Source organism: Malaclemys terrapin, chromosome 3 (assembly GCF_027887155.1).
Source record: "Malaclemys terrapin pileata isolate rMalTer1 chromosome 3, rMalTer1.hap1, whole genome shotgun sequence".
Lineage (NCBI taxonomy): Eukaryota > Metazoa > Chordata > Testudines > Emydidae > Malaclemys > Malaclemys terrapin.
In genome coordinates, this window is record NC_071507.1 from 93,042,262 (window position 1) to 93,061,210 (window position 18,949).

The following is an 18,949-nucleotide window of genomic DNA, read 5'->3' on the forward strand; positions in this document are numbered from 1 at the left end:
CCCTTCCTAATTACATTACTTATGCTATGTTTTGTCAAACTGGCAGGCAGATACATGACTCACCATCATTCAAGAGAAATGATAATGTAACCACCACTAGAATTGAAAAGAAAATATGCTTCCTAAGTCAGCTATTTACTGTTAATTATTCAATTAAAGCAGGGCAGATATTGACTATCCCATCTGTGCACTGAGAAAGGCAAATACATGTGGAGTGTCCAAGAATACCACACATGTAAGGAAATCTCAGTCCTTGCATCTCTGCAGTTATACACGCACAAGTCAATATGGAAGTTATTCAAAAGATTGTGAATTAAGATACAATGGAAATGTATCCCATAAAGACATCTGAGGCAGCAACATTCTTATGCTACATTCCTAGTCAGGAAACCAAAGGAAATCAACTTGAATATGTCAACATCAGCCATCCGGCAAGCGACTTCATCTACCACAAAGAAACCATCAACCAATGCAAATGTCACGAATCTCCTTTGTCCATTTAATTAACAAAGAAGTCTTAATTGCATTCCAGTCAGTGCTGTTTTTACCAATTCATCCTCCCACTGCAAGTTATCAAGGGAAGCAAGCAAGGGAACCTTGTCTCTAACTATCAGCCTGTTAGAATCTTTTTTCACAACACTTCAGGTCTTGTTATATTTTAATTTTTCTGACCAATTTGAAAAATTGGCAACACTCATTGTCAGCACATCAAGTATTACCAAACGTCAAGAATCTTGTAGCTGGGGAAGCGTCCCCCTATCCCAAGGGGAAAATAGAAGACGACGTATTTCAACCTGCCACTCTATTATAGACAACAGCCAAATGGTGAAAAACTTCAACAAACTCCATATAAAAAAGAACAGATGGCACAGCAAAATTAGATGTACCCAGTCTGAATCTCCGAAGAGGCTCAGAGTGCTGTGGAGACAGCATGCTCAGCTTTGGGGAGTGGGAGAGGTTCTCTGCATCGCTTCACACTAGCCTCCTGTCAGGTTAAGAAGCAGTCCTGATAGACTTCAAAGGCAGTCCTGGCAAGAATGTGGTGACTGCAAATGAAAAATGCCTTAGTAATGGAGGGTGTAAATAGGAGAAATGGGGGTGTTTGGAAGGGAGGGCTGCAGAGGACTCCTTCCCAGGGAAAAGGAGTAGATAGAACAGTCTTCATCAAACTTGGTACAAGGTTAACAAGCTCTTACGCTCTTAAAAATAAATGATAAAATACTTAAAAGATTTTTAAAGGAAATTATTTAACTCTTCAAACACTCTTGAAGAATAATCATCATTTTCAGTGCTTTCTGCTAATAGATTTTGTAGCTAAGCAAATTTTGGTCCCCCTTCTCCTCTTATATCTCCTCTCCAACAAGAATCTGGACTTCCTCCCTGCTGGTGGAAGGGGAAGTAAAGAACAAGCAAACAAAAATACATACACCTACCCCTAAACAAACCCTCATCTACTGTGGAAGGGAGAAGAGCAGAAGACTCATGAAACAGACTGGGAACCTCACCATGAAGACTTGATTTATCTGAGGAGCACTTAGACCAGGGGTTCTCAACCTATTTACCATTGTGGGCCTCAGATGTAGCTCTCTCTGTGTTATGTAGGCCACATCCGCACAATATATATACACAACCTAAATGGCCCTGAGGATGTCAGGTGTGCTGATCAGGTCGCAAGTGGCCCAGGGGCTGCAGGCTGAGAACCACTGACTTAGACACTACGGTGACAGGTGCTATGGAAAACCCTAAGATAGTCTGCTTGTTTGTACTGAAGCCTTTCATCACTTGCACATTACTTAGGACTAAAGAAGTTAAAAAACTTACTAAGACCAAAGGGCCTGATTGTCCTCTTTCACTGATTTTACATGGGTGTAACTAACGCTGGAGTTACTCTGATTTGTACTGGGATGAGAAGAAAATGGATGCTTTAGACTCGTTAGAAAAGTTTACAAGTGACAGATAGAACCAACTGTGATGGACTCAGTCTAGTTCCTCCATGGCAGATAGCCAGATCTCATTAACTAGTTGTAGTGTGATAGGCTGTTTGCAGAAATATATTTGTTGCCTCATGAAATGCTACTATGCTTGCTCATTTGAATCCAGTCCAGTTCTATAGTACCTGAAGAAAATTTGGTGGCTTATCTAAAATGAGATGGTGGTCCCAGTCCAGTTCCTAGCAGACCAAGTAAAATCATTATCACAGTTGGTACTAATTTTCACCAGTCAGTGGTAGTCTCAGCAGAGAAGTAAAGGTGCGAACAGGCATGGGGACTGAAACATCCACTCACCCTTATAGATGATGGCTTAGATCTTTGGCTATAGTACACAATACAACTCATGAGGGGACTAGGAGTACAAAGATAGTCATTGTGCTTCCCTGACTTTGGGCTAGCTGGGTGACCAGCCAGTTCCTCGGCATAAATTAGAGCAGCCCATGAGCTGCTTAAAGTTACACTGGCTGCCAGGAGACCTAAGCTACTGATACTGTAGCCTGGAATCTGCAGGAAGCATAGGCATCCCAACCATGCTTTGGCCCCATCCCACACTCTCAGCAGAGAGGATGAAAGAAGAGTGGTGTAATAATTACTACATGAGCTCTATTCCACTACAGGATCCCTGGGATGATGGGTTCATGGACGGTAACACATCCCTATGGCCAGATACTGCTGCTACCACACAGCAAAATAGCTGCACTGCATCAGAGTATCTGAGCTGGTTTCTGTGAGACACATGAGACACGGTAGAGCAATATGTCTACATAATGGCATTGTTTAGAGGCACAGAATAGATAAACTTGCTGGAACCACATTTCAGCTAATTTTTATTTGCAACTTGGCAAAATTATTATATTGTAATATATATTAAGAATTAGTAGCCCCAGTCTGTTGTGCAGGAAACAATCAATTCAATGAGTTTCTTGAATGACTGTGCATTCTTTAGACACTACTTGTAACACAGCCAATATTTAGCATAGGATTCGTTCTCTCTCTGTGGCCTGATCTATGACACAGACTTTCCATAACATGGAAATTAGAAACTGCTTTCGTGTAAAGACACTAATTCAGGCATATGGAAAGCAGCTTTTTTTGTTTTGTTTTGTTTTGTTGTTATTCTCAAGAATGGCCAGCTATGAAAGCCTGCAATTCCTCTTATTCGTCTAGCAAATGTTACTGCCAAGAGAAAGGCAAGGTTCCAGAAGCCTAGAAAGAATGTTTCCAAAGTCTCTGGTAAAAAAGTCATTGTATGGCCTTAGCCAAATCTCAGGAAGGTGTAAAGCCGTGGTGGTCTTAGTGCCTCAATATCTATTGAAAAAGAGTCAGGGAGTGGTAGATGAAGCATTCCACCATAGCTTGGAGAGCAGAAATATCAATGTGGTGAACTCTAACAATGCTCCCTTGGAGAGCAGAATTCATAACTTCAAATTAAATAGTTCAGCCTGGTAGATAACTGCATCTTATTCTACTGAAAAGTAAAACTATTTCATATTTTCAACAGTAGATACTATTTTGCAATAAAATTACAAGAATTTAAAAGAGCATATTTACTTTTGATTAAAGCATGCATCTTCTTATCCTCCTTCCTTCCAAATTATAACCCTGTCACATACCTGAATGGATATTTAAATGGAAGGATGCGCGAAGGTGTTGTTTGATCCAGAAAAATGTCTTATAGTGTAATTTACTAGAGAAACTTTTTAGTTTTCTTAAAGAAGATATTTGAGTTTAACAAATTTCACTAAAATACTTAGCTCTGATGCAAGCAAAACTCACTAAAATTAATGAGTTTTATCTACATCAGGCCTGAAGAATAAAGCCTTTAACTTCTTTGGTCAGGGCCGGCTCCAGGCACCAGCCCAGCAAGCAGGTGCTTGGGGCGGCCAACGTAGAGGGGCGGCACATCTGGCTCTTCGGCGGCAGGTCCCTCACTCCCTCTCGGAGTGAAGGACCAGCCGCTGAATTCTGAAACAGCGGCGATAGAGCCGAAGTGCCGCAGATCGCGATCACTGCTTTTTTTTTTTTGCTGTTTGGGGCGGCAAAAACCCTGGAGCCGGCCCTGTCTTTGGGCCATATCATTTTCCTGGTTATCTTCATGAAGAGGGCATTTTGCATGGTTTCACCCATCCTGCCTGCAGTCAGTCATCCCTACATCTTCCTGCTTAGGGGCCAATTTTCCTATGAAAATTGTGATTGCAGCTGGGAAGGGTGGGAAAGAGAAAGCAAGGATCTGGGGGGAGGCAAACCACACCTGTGTAAAATTCAGCAGACAGCTAAGCCATAGCCCTCCTCTATGCTGGGAAATCCCCTTGCAGGAGGGAGATGTGTCCAGAAACTGTAATGATTGGGGAATTCTCAGTAATGAGGTTTCAATGGAGCTTTGCTGCAATAGAATCAGACAGGAGGCAGGCGGCCCCAGTGCTTTACACAGAAGCACAGAGCTTCCATCCGGATGCCACTCAAATCTTTTGTCAACCCCAAGGGATCCACTGAGTTTGGGAGCAGAATCTGTGGGAGTCATGTCTGTTTGTGGGCAGAGATGGGGCACATCCTGTTCCCTGAAGGAAAGATCTCCTGCTGAGGTGGTCCTCTCCTACAGAAGAGAGGGTGATCAGGTTCTTTGTGAAGTCAAGCCAGATAGAAAAATTGCATAACCTGCCACACAAGTAGTTATGAACTAAATGGAGAGAGAAGGGGAAGCCTAGATTCCCCTAGAAAACTAAACATTAAAGATATTACTTCAACCCAAGTCATTATCCTTATTTCCATATGAAGAATTCTTACTCTGAGTGATAGTTTAATGAGTAGTTGAGGGTGGAGAAACTCATTACAAATAGCACTAGGCTTAGTTAGTGTATCAGGGGACTGGGAATGAGCAGCTAACAACTTTGCGAAGAGATTTAAAACACAGTTCAGACAAGGCACCTCCTGAACAGGTTTCTAACTTGGAGCCAAATCCTGAGAGTCTTTGGGGTCCCTCTTGACTTCAAGATAAGTTGCAGGAGCTCAGCAAAAACTTAACAATTCTCAGGTATGAGGAGAACAAGTTATAAAAACACAATAGGTAAGTCATTTAATTAACCCAGTTATTTTGCAACTAAGTTTTTCACTGTTCTTTGGATTGGAGTTTCTTAAAGTATAGTCTGGAGAATTATTATAAATGTATGAGTTGTACTAGCCAAAATAACTTTCAAAGCAGATAAAAAATTACAGAAGCCAAAATAAAGATGGTTAGATGATAAGGTTCACAATGTCAAAAACTAAACTCAACATGGGATGTTACATTTTTCAAGAGATAATAAATCAGTTCAGTTAATTCCAGGTTTTCTTACAACCTTTTTACAAATGCAAAATTTTATCCTAAGTCTACAATTCTGTGGGCAAGTGAGTATGTTATCAGCCAGGAATGATGGATTCTTAAATGTAGATCCTTATTAATCTCCTACCAAGTTTATCTGCTAATAGAATTATAGATCTGCTCACATTAGTTCAACAAAAACAATTGTAAGTAGAATTCAGAAATTAGACAGATTACGTATCAAAGTATTGTCAATTCAGTCCAAAATTATCTTGCCAAGGTGACACTCACAGCCAAGCTTTGCCACTTATACATGCACAAAACTATCACACATTACACGCAGAACATAATACGCAGATAATAATCTTGAAGATATTCTAATTTCTCTGGAATTTCAATTCAGTAGGCGCTCATGTTACTTTAACCAAAGATTCAAAGAGTGGTAAACCTGTAGCTTACAAGCCAATTCAAAGATTCTTCCTCCTTTTATCTAACAAGCTGTCTGTTCTGTTGACCACAATATATGTGTGGTTTCTAGGTTGAACTCTGAAACAGTCAGCGTTTCTCACGGCTAACTTTTGCTGTGGGGAAGCCCAGTCCCCTGATACACTAACTAAGCCTAGTGCTATTTGTAATGAGTTTCTCCACCCTCAACTACTCATTAAGCTGGCATAACTTCGAGACAACTAAAATTAAACTTGTTAGTGTAACAAGTGCATGTAAGAGATTTTAGTCATTCAGCGGGTTTTAAGTCAGGAACATACTTTCTGAGACGCATTTAGCCTCGCATAACAAAACTGTCAGCTGGGTAAACACTACATGTATAAAAGTCATTCTCTACTTATCAGCTGGAGCTGGCATGAAGGCAAGTTCTCTAGCTCAGCTTCACAGTTGCAATGACTGGTTACTCAAAATAGAAAGTTCATTCAGGTAATTCACTCCAGGTGTTATGACAGCTGTATTCCTATTCTCTTTCCAGATTTCACAATTGTTTCCCTAGATAGGCGTTTAAAAGAAAGAGTTCATGGGCTGTTTGTTAGCGACAAGACTTTAGCTATTACCAAACAGAGGGTGCTCTTGCAGGCCGGACGGTGAAAGTCCTGCTCACAGTCTCTCTCATTCAGATGTTTTGTCTTCAGGAAGCAACATGTTGAACATGTTGGGTATTTTATATATTTTCTGTTGGTGGTGTGGCCTGGTTCCTCTTCTTGGCAAAGCTAGTAAGGACGAATCAGAAAGTAACTGAGGCTTCTTCTGATGAAGATTTGAAAGGCTTAAAAGAGAGACAGCTTGTATCCTGGCTAATCGTCCAATGAGAAAACAAGGTGTCCTTTATGGCTTCTTGCAACATTGTGTCTGCAAAATTTTTGTGCAAAACATCTTGTGTCATACCAGTTTATGTAAGATGTGTTGGCCCATACGTTGAACACCTACTGGCTTTGCTCCAGTCAGCAACCTACTTCAGCAAGTTATTTTCTGTGGCTCCTTTGCAGTGTGTTCCAACTTTGCATGACTCCATGCTTTTTTTTTTTTTTAAACCAGCATGTTCAACTTTCTGCAAAAATGTCCATTTTCAAGTTAGAACAGAGTCTTTACGTAAAGTCTTTTCACACTCCTTGATGGTTCTATCTTTGTTTAATGCAGCAACATTAAGTCATTTGATTCATTTGCTTGGGCAATCACCAATATGTGATAATTAATGAAATCATACAAAACAGTTGTATACACCTCTGTAACAGTACCCGATGATTCCCTACACCTCAGTGACAAGGTTAGTCGGATCACTTCACACGTGAAACTTTCTCTGTGCAACTGCCAACCATAAGATAATCAGTCCTTATGGCCATTTAAGTCTTATACTATTTTGATTGGTTCACCTTAAAGATTGGCTTCTCAACGTGCCTTTTGGATGTATCAGCGTCTTCAATGCAAAACAAATAACTTGTGAGATACACCTTTTTTTTTAAAAAGAAGAGTTGTATCTGTCTATATCTATATATCTTACTGATCACATTTCTATTTAAAATAGGCAGCATGGTCCAAACTATTTACAATATATTGTCATCAAGCTGCTTAGGCAACAAAACTTCCTCAAACTGAAGGGGTCTGTTACTTAATACTTTAAATGGCTTTATAGTTTTTGACTGGCCAGGCAAAATGAAGCACTATACTCAACTTGACGGCATTTCTCAGTTTGTCTGTTTGTAACACAGTAAATTTTGAATACTACATCCAATCAGTTCCAACAATTTGGGAATATTCTAGGCAACAATGGGCAAAACCCTATTGATTTTGGTAAAAACTGGAAACTGGAAAAGCCACTAGCACTTAAAAAAGGTTGCTCCTTGCTCTTCCTATGAGAGCCACCTAACACAGCTGAGGGGCAGTTGCTTAACCAGCAGGGGGAGGCAGAGAGAGAGGAGCGTGAAGGAGATTTCATTCCTTCCTTACTCCATGCATCCTGCTTCCCCAAAGTCTATTCCATGGATGGGGGAGAAAGGACACCAGCCATCTGCCCATCCCTTTGAATCTAAGAGGGTAGAAAGATACTTAGAGCTGGGGAGGGAAAAAAGGAGAGATCCCCTATGCCAGGGGCTGTGTGTGACTGTGGAATCCTGAGATGAGGAGGGAGGGAAATAGGGGAACACACACAGCCCTTGGAATGGGGTGGGGGGACAGCAGGAATGGGGAGACGCATGGAAACAACAGTCATCAGGAGCCCACTGGCTAAAAGGAGAACTAAGATGAGAGTGTGTTGTTAGCCTGGAAGGTTTTAATTATTGCAATCTGGGATAGACTTCATCCATTCTGAAAAGGCATTTGCACTGAAAAATGTGGGTAACTCACTGAGCTTGGCCTATGTGAAAAGGCAGTGCATGACCCTCTAATGATATTCTATCAGATATTATAGCATGATCTACTATATCTCTAGTATGAATTTACAGACGCTCCCTGGGTTATGCAAACCCGACTTATGGAAATCTGGACTTACGGAAAAAGTTCCGTAACTTCCGTAAGCTTTTGGGGGGGGGAGATGCGTAATTGTCGGAGATACGTTCCCAACTCTCAAATCAGGGAGCTTCTATATGGGCATAAAGCATATAAAATTGGGGGGGGGGAGATAGGAAGTTACTTCACACTTTAGCAAGAATCTGTGGTTAAGCCTGGACAGTCAGCTGTTGTAGTTACTCAACCTACATACAGCTCCTCTGAATGAAACACAGAACTGCTGCTGCTTGACATGTTTTAAAAGTTTAGGCCTAAATTATGGCAAGGATTCTGGCCTATGTCTGGATATATGTAACATAGTTATAAGCAGCTCCATATATTCTGTATCGTTACTACACAGGATTTGATAGTGTCCAAGAACTGCCCTGTATGCCCCATGCAGTCCCATTGGGCCAAATTAACTCCTAGTGTAATTCCATTTATTTGAACAACATTATATCAGGAATTAATAATTTGGCCCATTGTCTTTGCTGGGGGTAAATCAGGGAGCAGTTGTTGTAAATGAACAGAGTTATCTTACAAAAGAAAAGTTCAACAGAGCTGAAGGCCTGAGCTGATTTACAGTATAAACAATCTTTTAATGTACACAGCACATATTTAACAAGAAGTTAACAAGACAGTTTGTCTAGTACCAGCAGGAACTCATTAAACCACTACTCATGGGAGCTGAAAAAAACCCTGCATTACAACCTATGCACTAGGCAACAAGTGCTTCTATTAACCCATTTTATGAGAGGCAAATGAGAGTATACACTTCTTTGGAATTAATGTTTACTCCCCTATACTACATGCCACTTCATTGTCATAGGCTAAAACTATCACACGACATCTAGAAGGGTACAAAATTAAGACATCTGTGTGAACTGGTTAAAGAAAGTTCAGGATGGGCAGCTGGTGCAATGCACACTGTTCTCTAAAAGAATAGTTGATACATATATTAAGTCTGTATACTCCTCTGACAAGAGGCCATAATGCTTATTGTCACATTTGAAAAGCTTGTCTATGAAGCATATGGAGAAGGAATTAAAGTGGACAAAAAGACTGATCCTCTATATTGTCTCCACTATATAGTCATGCCAAAAAGAGAAGGACATTTTTCTATTTAGTTGCCTCCCTCCTGGTGTGAAGCCACCAAATGCCTGTTAGAAGCAGGCAGGCAGTAGACAGCAATATGTATATGCTTGTGAAACTACACTCGTCCGCAGACAGCGGGGCCCTAATCCAAAAGGAATCTTGGGATTCTCATGATTAAAAAAAAAAAAAAGAAGTTACTCACGTTGTGCAGTATCATGATTCTTCGAGATGTGTGTCCCTATGGGTGCTCCACTGTAGGTGACACCCGAGCAGTACCCCTTCTGAAGGGTCTGGACTTCGGAGTCAGATGTCAGCACCATGCTGCCGAAGAGGACATCAGAGGTGCAGTGCCCACTGATTGCATAGTGTTCTGTGAAAGTGAGGATTGACGCCCATGTTGCCGCTCTACAGATCTCGGAGATAGGGACATCCTTGAGGAAGGTGATGGATGAGGAGATTGACCTTGTGGAGTGTATACGAATGGCATCTGGAGGGGTCACATTACAAACTTGGTAACAACGTCTGATACAGTTCGAGTCCCACTTGGAAAGTCTTGGGGCTGATATTGCTGAACCCTTTGATCTTTTCACCAGAGAAAAAAGCCTAGGGGACTTCCTGAAGGTCTTCTTCCTGTCCAGGTAGAAGGCCAAGGCTCTCTGGACAAGCAGGATATGCAGTATAGCCTCCCTGATGTCTTGGTGAAACTTTGGGTAGAAGATTGGAAGGTGAATCAACTAATTCATGTGAAAGTGAGAGGTTACCTAGGGATAAATTTTGGATGCGGTCTGAGTGTAACCTTGTCCGGAAAAAATACCACATAGGGAGGATGCACCATCAGAGTTGCTGTCTCTCCTATTCTCCTGGCTGTTTTCATAGATAGGTATGTTAGTGAACAGGTGACCCTCGGTTCCAAGGGGGGCCTAGTCAGTCCTTTCAGTACAAGGTTCAGATCCTATGTGGGGGTAGGAAGTCAAGGTTGAGGGAAGAGGTTTACTATGCCCTTGAGGAACTTTTTTGTTGTAGGGTGTGACAGTACTGAATACCCCTCTACAAGTTGGTGGAAGGCTGTAATAGCCACTAGGTGGACCCTGAGAGACCTTAGAGATAGTCCAGACTGTTTTAGGATTAAAGCATAGTCTAGGGTATGTGGAAGAGTCATGGATGCTGGGGAGATTTGTTGGGACAAGCACCAAACCTGAAACCTGGACCATTTCTGCAGGTAAGTGCATCATATCAAGGACTTTCTGCTGTGTAACAGAACCTCTTGTACCTCTCTCAAACTGGAGCTTTCTAGCCATGCCTTGAGGTGGAGAATCCCCAGGTTGGGGTGTAGGGTACGTCCTCTGTTCTGTGAGAGAAGAAGTGGAATGCCCTGGAGAGCGATTGGCAGACACGTCTCAAGCTGTGACAGGTACGGTTACCAGGTCTGTCTTGGCCAAGTAGGAGATATCAGAATGATATGAGCACCATCCCTTTTTATTTTCAGCAGGACCTGCAACAACAGGGGAAACTGAGGGAAGGCGTAGAGAAGGTCCCCGTCCCAGGGGAGGAGGAAGCATCACATAAAGAAAGAGTGTTGTCCGATCCCTGCTCTGGAGTAGTAGCATTGACACTTTTTGTTCACATGAATGGCAAATAGATTTGTAGACAGTGTCCCCCATCATCTGAATGGGTCGCGAAGTACTGACAGGTGCCTCTCCCACTCGTGGTTGTGTGGGAATTTGTGACTGAGACTGCCCGCTATCAAGTTTTGTGTACCTGGGAGGAATGCCATGGACAGTATAACATTGTGGGAGATGCACCAATTCCATAATCTCATTGCTTGTGCTCATAGGGAGGGCGATCTGGCTCCCCCCGCCAATTGATGTAGTACATACAAGCAATGCTGTCTGTCAGGATCTCTGTGTGTGATCCTGTGATAAGTGGGAGGAAATAGGCGCAGGCATTCCTGACTGCTCTCAGCTCGAGGTTGATGTGGAGGGATATCTACGCAGGTGACCATTTGCCTTGCGTCATGAGGCCCATTAGATGCGCACCCCGCCTTACGAGTGATGCGTCGGTGGCGAGGAGCAATAACAGTGATGTTTGCAAACATTAGCTGGGACCTTTCACCTGTTTAAGGAGTTTTTCATCCTGGTGGGTAGTGACAGCAGTTTATAAACCGAGCCGAACCATATTTGGAGACACTGTATGTGGAGCCTGGCATGAAGTATCACTGCCAAGCCCACTGCGTATGTCCCAAGGGCAAAGCCTGGCCGGTATTTGTAGGCCGCTTTCTACGGTGTCTGAGTGTGACTAAAGATAGGAACCTGTGTGGAGATAAGAGGGCTTTGGCCTGTAATGCATCGAGGCAGCCCCTACGAATTCCTGGCATTGCACTGGAATGGGAGTTGACTTCTTGTATTGTAGTGTCAATAACTTGACGAGCCTCCCAGAGAGATCGGGCTCTGAGGAGACAATCGTCCAGATATGGGTAAATCATTATCTCTTGAGTGTGTAAATGAGTGGCCACCACTGAGAGAACCTTGGAAAATACCCTCGGGGCCGATAATAGCCCAAAGGGGAGCACTCTGTATTGGTGGTGGTTGTGTCCCAGAGTGAATCTGAGGAATCATTTGTGAGCTGGTAGGATCGAGATCCGAAAATAGGAGGTCCTAGAGGTCGAGGGCTGAAAACCAGTTTCCCTGTTCCAGTGCTGGAATGATCGTTGATAAGGTGACCATCTTGAATTTTTGAGTCTTGACAAACTTGTTGAGAGCTCTGAGGTCTAGTATGGATCTCCAACCTCCCTTCTTTTGGGATATTAGGAAATAATGAGAGTAGAACCCTTGCCTCATAGATGTTGAGATATTGGTTCTATGGTGCCTAGCTGGAGGAGGCGATCTACCTTATGTAGTAGTAAACTCTCATGAGAAAGGTCCCTGAAGAGGGAGGAGAAGGGTATTGTGGAGGGGGTAGGGAGATAAACTGAATGGAGTATCCAGTTTGGACAATCTCTAGGATCCATCGGTCCGATCTTATGTGTTCCCAGGTACTGCGGAACGCTGCCAGTGGTGGCCAAAAGGGGTGGAACAATGGTCAGCTGTGACAGTGGGAGGGGGAATGGTCTAACAGTGCCTTGACCTGCCCATCAAAGTGGTGTTTAGGTGTAGAGGGCTGAGATGAAGATTGTGTGCCAGATGGTTTTCATTTATGGAATTTCCCTTTCTTTCTCTGTGGCTCGTAGCAGCGCTGAGGTTGGTACTGAGGCGCGTGTGGTCTATGCTGGAATTGGGGACTAAATAATCTCTTTTGTCCTGGTGTATAGATACCCAGTGACCCAAGTGTAGCCCTTGAATCTTTCAGAGCATGAAGGGAGGAATCCGTTTTCTTGACAAAGAACTTTATGCCCTCAAAGGGAAGGTCCTCAACCATGGACTGCATCTCTTCTGGGAATCCCAACAGATGAAGCCATGATGCTCATCGCATCACCACAGCCGTGGAGATAGACCTAGCTGCCGTGTCTGCTGAATCAAGGGAAGATTGCAGTGATGTCTTTGCCACTAATTGGCCCTCCTGGATAATTGCCTTGAATGAGTCACGATGCGTTTCTGGCATCTTTTCAATAAAGTTATTCAGCTTTGAGTAATTTATGTAATTGTATTTTGCCATGAAGGCCTGGTAGTTGGTGTTATGAAATTGTAGAGTGGCTAAGGAGTATGCTTTTCTGCCTAACAGATCAAGGAGCTTGCAGGCTCTGTCAGAGGGAGAGGCCCTTGACAGGTGTTGTTGGCAGCAAGAGTTGACAGCATCCACCACAATGGAGTTGGGTGGTGGGTAGGAGAATAAGAATTCAGATTCCTTAGTGGGGACATGGTATTTTTGTCCGGCTGCTTGCAGGTTAGGGCCACTGATGCCGGGGTTTGCCACACAGTCTTTGCCAGGTCTAAAATGACCTCATTAATTTGGAGGGCAATCTTTGAGGAGGCTGAAGAATAGAGGATATCAAGGAGTCGATGGTAGGTATTATTGACTTCCTCCAATGAATCTGGATATTACCTGCCACCATCTTTGCCAGTTTCTGAAAGAGAACAAAGTCATCCACCAAAGATGGTGGAGAAGGCACGATGGCTTCATCTGAAGAGGAGGAGGATATGGTCCTCGGAGTCTCTTTCTCCTCAGTACCAGCTTCCTGTTCCTCTAAATCTCGAGGTGGTTCTGAAGTGAGTGTATCTCAAAAGTTCTTGGGCAAGGCTCAGAATTCAAGGCACTTTTTTTTAATTTTTAAGGGTAAAAATAAAGAAAGGGGGAAAAACTACAGCTAGAGATACTATTCTACAACTAGGAGACTAAGTAACTATAGGTGAGAAGATTAAGATGATAGTCTTAACAGACTGCTAATGGCTTCGTCTCTAGCCAAGGGTGGTCAAGAATAAGCTGAGGATGGTTAGCCCACGTGCACTGGCTAGCCTTGTGGCGCTGCCGAGGGGAGACAGCAAATGTGTGGGCCCAACAGACATTGCTACCAAAGTTCTCTGATCAGCAGCGCAGGGACGCAGGCAGACCTACAGTGAAGCACCCATAGACACACTACTCGAAGAATAAATAACATTCAAATGCATGAAACACAAACAAAAGACACAGGAGCAAGGTAATTTCTTCAGGAAGAACTACATTATGTGAATAGCAACAAAGAGTCCTGTGGCACCTTATAGACTAACAGATGTATCGGAGCATAAGCTTTCGTGGGTGAATACCTACTTCATCAGACGCATGTTAACTTTGGGGTAATTTTATATATTTTCACCCCAAGGCAGTGTTTTACAAAAAGCCATCAGTGTAAGTGAGGAATATTTCACATATTTACTGAAAGATCTGAATCAACAGATGGAGGGAGACAGAAAGAGACGTGGGCTGCTGTGAAACTGGCAAAAGCCAGTGCTTCAGTCAGGGTCTGCTACCGGAAGCAATGAGTTTACCAGCTTGAAGTTCTTCCAACTCTTTGTCTCTCTTTTTCTCTATGCTGTTATAATGTGAGACATACAAGACTTTGAGAATGAGAAATGCTTTGGATCAGGTGAGGTTTCTGTAAGGGTTACTAGATAGCCATCTTGGTTTATCCCCCTGTCAGTCACTCTGAGTTTTCCCCATTTCCTCCCAAACACCCATGAGCTGGACTCAAATGATCTTTCTGGTGAAAGTTCAATAGGAGCAGGGCTACCTGATCTTTATTGGAGAAGAATAATTATCCTCTGAAGAAGTCAAGAGAGGAACATCCCTCTTGAAGGTATTTATCTGTCTAGGCTAGTGTGATCAGATGTCCCAGTTTTATAGGAACAATCCCTATATTCGAGGCTTTGTCTTATATAGATGCCTATTACCCTTCAATCCCGGTCCAAATTTTTCACACTTGCTTTCTGGTCACCCTAGTCTAGGCATTTATGCTATACCTTGTTATCTGAGTGTCTGTATGGCAAACTTGAATTTGAGGTAATGACGATCTTGAGATATTGTAACAACAAATCATTTCCTGAAAACTGCTGTGCAATAGAGATTTAAACCTATTCAAATCAACCTCTGTTTGTTGCTCATACTTCAAATGTCAGCAGAAGATTCATAATTACAAAAATAGACACACTAAACACTAGCAGACATAGTATTCAATTCTTGTCATTAACTCTGCTGTTTATTTCTCCAACATCTACACCATGTTGAAATGGAAAAAGTCTATATTTTCCAAGATAGGAAAAATTCCATCCTAATTCCCTCATTTTTATTACTTCTTTACAAATATTTGTTTAACTTCCTTAGGACAGAGAACTAGGTGCAAATTTAGTTACTCAGCTAATTGGGTTTTCAGTGTTTCATTTGATTTCTTTTCCAGTATAAACAGGTGGCTCAGCAGCACTCTTATAGAAAACTGAACTCCCAATGACTGTTTTTTAGCAGTGGAAAACCAATCACTTCTCTTCCCTTCTCTTTGCTAAGAGTTGCCAGATTTTGACATAAGGTAAAAATGACATGTCTGCAAAGCAAGGGATTAGGTAGGAAACTGCATTCATCATAAAGACACTAAGGAATTACAGCATATAAATGCAAACTCAGACAAACCCTTATCACTAAAGCTATATGAAGTTAGTGTTTTTCAAAAGATTACTTTATAGTAACTTCTGCTTCATTATAGGCCAGATGTTGATACCCAGCATGATTAAACATAGGTCTACACTTACAGCAGTGTGTAGAGGATAGGCACTGCACACCCAGCTAGCACGGGTTTAAATAGGAGTGTAGGCAGTGAGGCGCCGTACACACCTGAACTTCCAGGTCAGACGCCCTACCTACCTGAGCACTGCCTCCCACATCTCCTTGGTTTTAACTCTGGCTCTGATACTGTTACCCTGGGTGATATTAATTGAGTCACTTAGACCACAGTTTTCCAAGGTGGCTTCTGATTTTTGATGCCTCGATACTATAAAGGAGTCTCTGGCACCTAAGCCTGGGTTCAGACTATTACACCCAAGTTATTTTTAAATAAAAAGAGAATACAAGGATGAAACCCATTAAGATGACCTATTAAGTCAAAGTAGTGACACTTTCTTTTGTTTCCACATGAACTGAATTAGATGACAGACTTTCTCACAGAGCTTGAGTTAGAACCATTTCCCCTTCTCCCCCCCCCCCGCCCATTTCAAGGTAAACGAGTCTGCCTTAACTGCTTTCTTAATCAGATAAGTATATACATTTTAGTGCCTAGAGTATGAAATATACTCTAGCAATATCTTATTATAATGGAATATCTTGAGATTAACAGAAGTTGCAAATCTGTCTCTGAGAAATAATGAATCTGGTGAATGGACACATACGTTTATTATATTGAATACTCCAGGTAATGCTGGCCTGTAATATCAAACCAACAAGCTGAGTGATGGCCCTAACATAACTAATTAATTAGTTCCATCATAATTTTTGTTTTATGACACTAATTTTTATATGCCAGTAGTCAATTTAATGGTATTTTAAATTGAACTACGGCCCGAGAGATGCTACTGACGGTATTGCAAATCTTGTAATCATATATTTTTTTTTATTTCAAAGATGACCCAATAAAGTTACTTTATAATTAAATCAATCCTATCAACTTCTCCTTTGTGATTTTTTTATTCTTTTTTTAAAATCATGCCAAGATTAAAGATCAGAAAACACTTGCCACCACACTTAAGCACAAAGATGACTTCCACTCCCTCATGCAGCAATGAACCTGATTTAGGTTTCCTGTGGAATTTTAATAGCATCCTCCAGAGGTATAAAGAGGGAATTGCACCTTTTTTTCCCCACCATTCATGATACACTGAGTTAAATCTGCTTATATCTTTTACACACAATTTTTCCAGGGGAGAAAATCCCCCCAAACTGCTTGAAATATAAAGTATTATCTTAAAAACATGTTGACATCACAAAACACATTTCTTCCAACACAGCAAGGCAGTCTCAAACACAGTGACATTTATAGTGCTTGGTTGTGATGTGGCATTTGATAGAATGTGTCAGTTCACAATACGCCAAGTCCTGCAGTCCCCACTCACTCCTATTTAGACAATAGAGTCCATGAGATGATGGGTAAAACTGGCATTGGCCTACCACGGACAATGAGGGTGGGGGGAAGAGAATGCTTGACAGAGCTCAATAGTGCTCTAGGGGCATGATCCAGCTCCCAGTGAATCAATGGAAAGACTCCAATTGACTTCTATAGGCACTGGCTCAGACCCAAGGGGAGTGTGCCCACTGCTACAACCCTTGAGGGTGTGCAGCATGTACGACCTTCTACTAGCTGGTATGGCAGAAAACAGGATCATACACTCACCTCTTTCCTGTCCATTTATGGGTGTCCATGATGCTGGCCAGGAGCAGTCCTAGCACTAAGGATCTTTGCACCCTCCCCATCTTGTTCACCCATGCAGAATACAGCCACAATCTCACCCTTGCCCCATACATTTAGCATACTTCCTCTATCTGATAGTATGACAATAAGATTGAGAAATTCAAAGAGATGGTAGCTGGAGAATCACATTAAAAGTGTCTCAAGGTAAAAGATACATTTATATCAAGTGGATACCTGTATTCTACTGGAATGCATTAAAGAAAATACTGATTGGTGGGGAAGGCTGCTGTAAAATGTCTCCATTTTCAGCTGATTACTGTTATTATTTTCATAGTGCCCTAAATGTACATGGTAAGTTGCGCAAATGAAGTATATTAAAACGTACAGCAAAACTCCTGCCCCTAAAAGTGACACCATTTCAACTTTTAATGCTCACATATGCTTATAAAGCCTTGACAGTGCAAAACAGAGTACTTAGCATTACTGGGATGATTCAGTGGAACAGGTTAAAAGAACATAATTTTCCTGCAGAAATGAGCATTTTCTGTTTCATTGCTACTCTCAGGAAATCACTATAATTATGGAAATGCATGAAATTTAAATGGATTTTAGACAGTTTGTAACTGGATTTTTCTCTTGTAGCATGAGTATACTTTTTTTAAAATGGATAAAAAAAGAAAAAACAAGTTTTAAAATAACTGTCTGGCCGGGGAAAAAGTAATACAATCATCATCATATCATCTTCTCACCATTTGCAGTGTTCTTTTTGAAATTATCCAGAAATTCTTCCAGTAGCTGTGACTGGTTAGGAGGGGGTAACAAGCTTTTCGGGTCCCTGGAAATGTCGCCATCTGACCACGACGTACATAATGCTCGCTTAGTGCCATAATGACTTGCTCTCACCGTGAGCGTGACACTTCTCTCAGAAAACAATAACTCCATCTGCCTGAGGTCAAGATCAGACACAGCCTCTCCGTTGATCATCAAGATTTCATTGCCCACTCTCAGCCCTAGGAGAATGAGAAAGGAAAGAAAATAAGAAGGGAATTCAGGAGCGCTGATGAACAGGGCTACAAAACAAATTATATTGCATTTTGATTTTTATACAAATGACCTAATCCTGCAGTTATCCCACTGGAGTCATAGGGAGTTTTGTGTGTGCGCCATGACTGCAGGATTGGCACCTATAACATGGCTGTTTCTACTCAAAGGCTAAAACAGGATGACTCTGACATGCAGCTTTAGAAAAGGGTATGATAGAGGAATCAAACAGACTCTCAGACCACGAGTTCATTTTAAGGTGGCTCTCAGCATCCTGAAAAGCCTATAGGCAAAATAACTCTTATTTTAGGATCCCAGTTCAGGAAACACAAGGAGCTTTATCAGGCTGATTTGTTCATTCTTGCAAAATTGCAACAGGGAAATCTAACAAGTGAGGTTTTTATGGGAGAGTTCAGTTAGATCCAAATAGTGGCAACTTGTACATTTTAGGATCAGCAACAACCAGTTGGCCACTGCACTCCAGATGACTAAGGGAACAATTCTCCCCTTCCTTTGCAGATGGTCCCAAACACAGCAGAATTGATGCGGTTCAGCAGTGGGGAGGGGAAGGTGAGATCTTAAGAGGCTGATGAGAAGACCTACAATCCATGAGCACCACAAAGTAGAGAACTTCAGTGGTACCCTGCAATGTAATGCACAAGGTAGTTCTTTGGGAGC

The 18,949-nt window shown here is 42.0% G+C and overlaps 1 protein-coding gene across 4 annotated transcripts in view; it reads right to left on the bottom strand.

The window, feature by feature from the left end:
* The window catches only part of TIAM2 (TIAM Rac1 associated GEF 2), a 323,237-nt gene that overhangs the window by 48,076 nt on the left and 256,212 nt on the right, over positions 1 to 18,949 (bottom strand). For all 4 annotated transcript variants that reach the window (XM_054022224.1, XM_054022226.1, XM_054022222.1 and 1 more), the window contains one exon: positions 17,980 to 18,240. In XM_054022224.1, the coding sequence (XP_053878199.1) occupies positions 17,980 to 18,240 (261 nt within the window). The remainder of the gene's footprint in view (positions 1 to 17,979; positions 18,241 to 18,949) is intronic.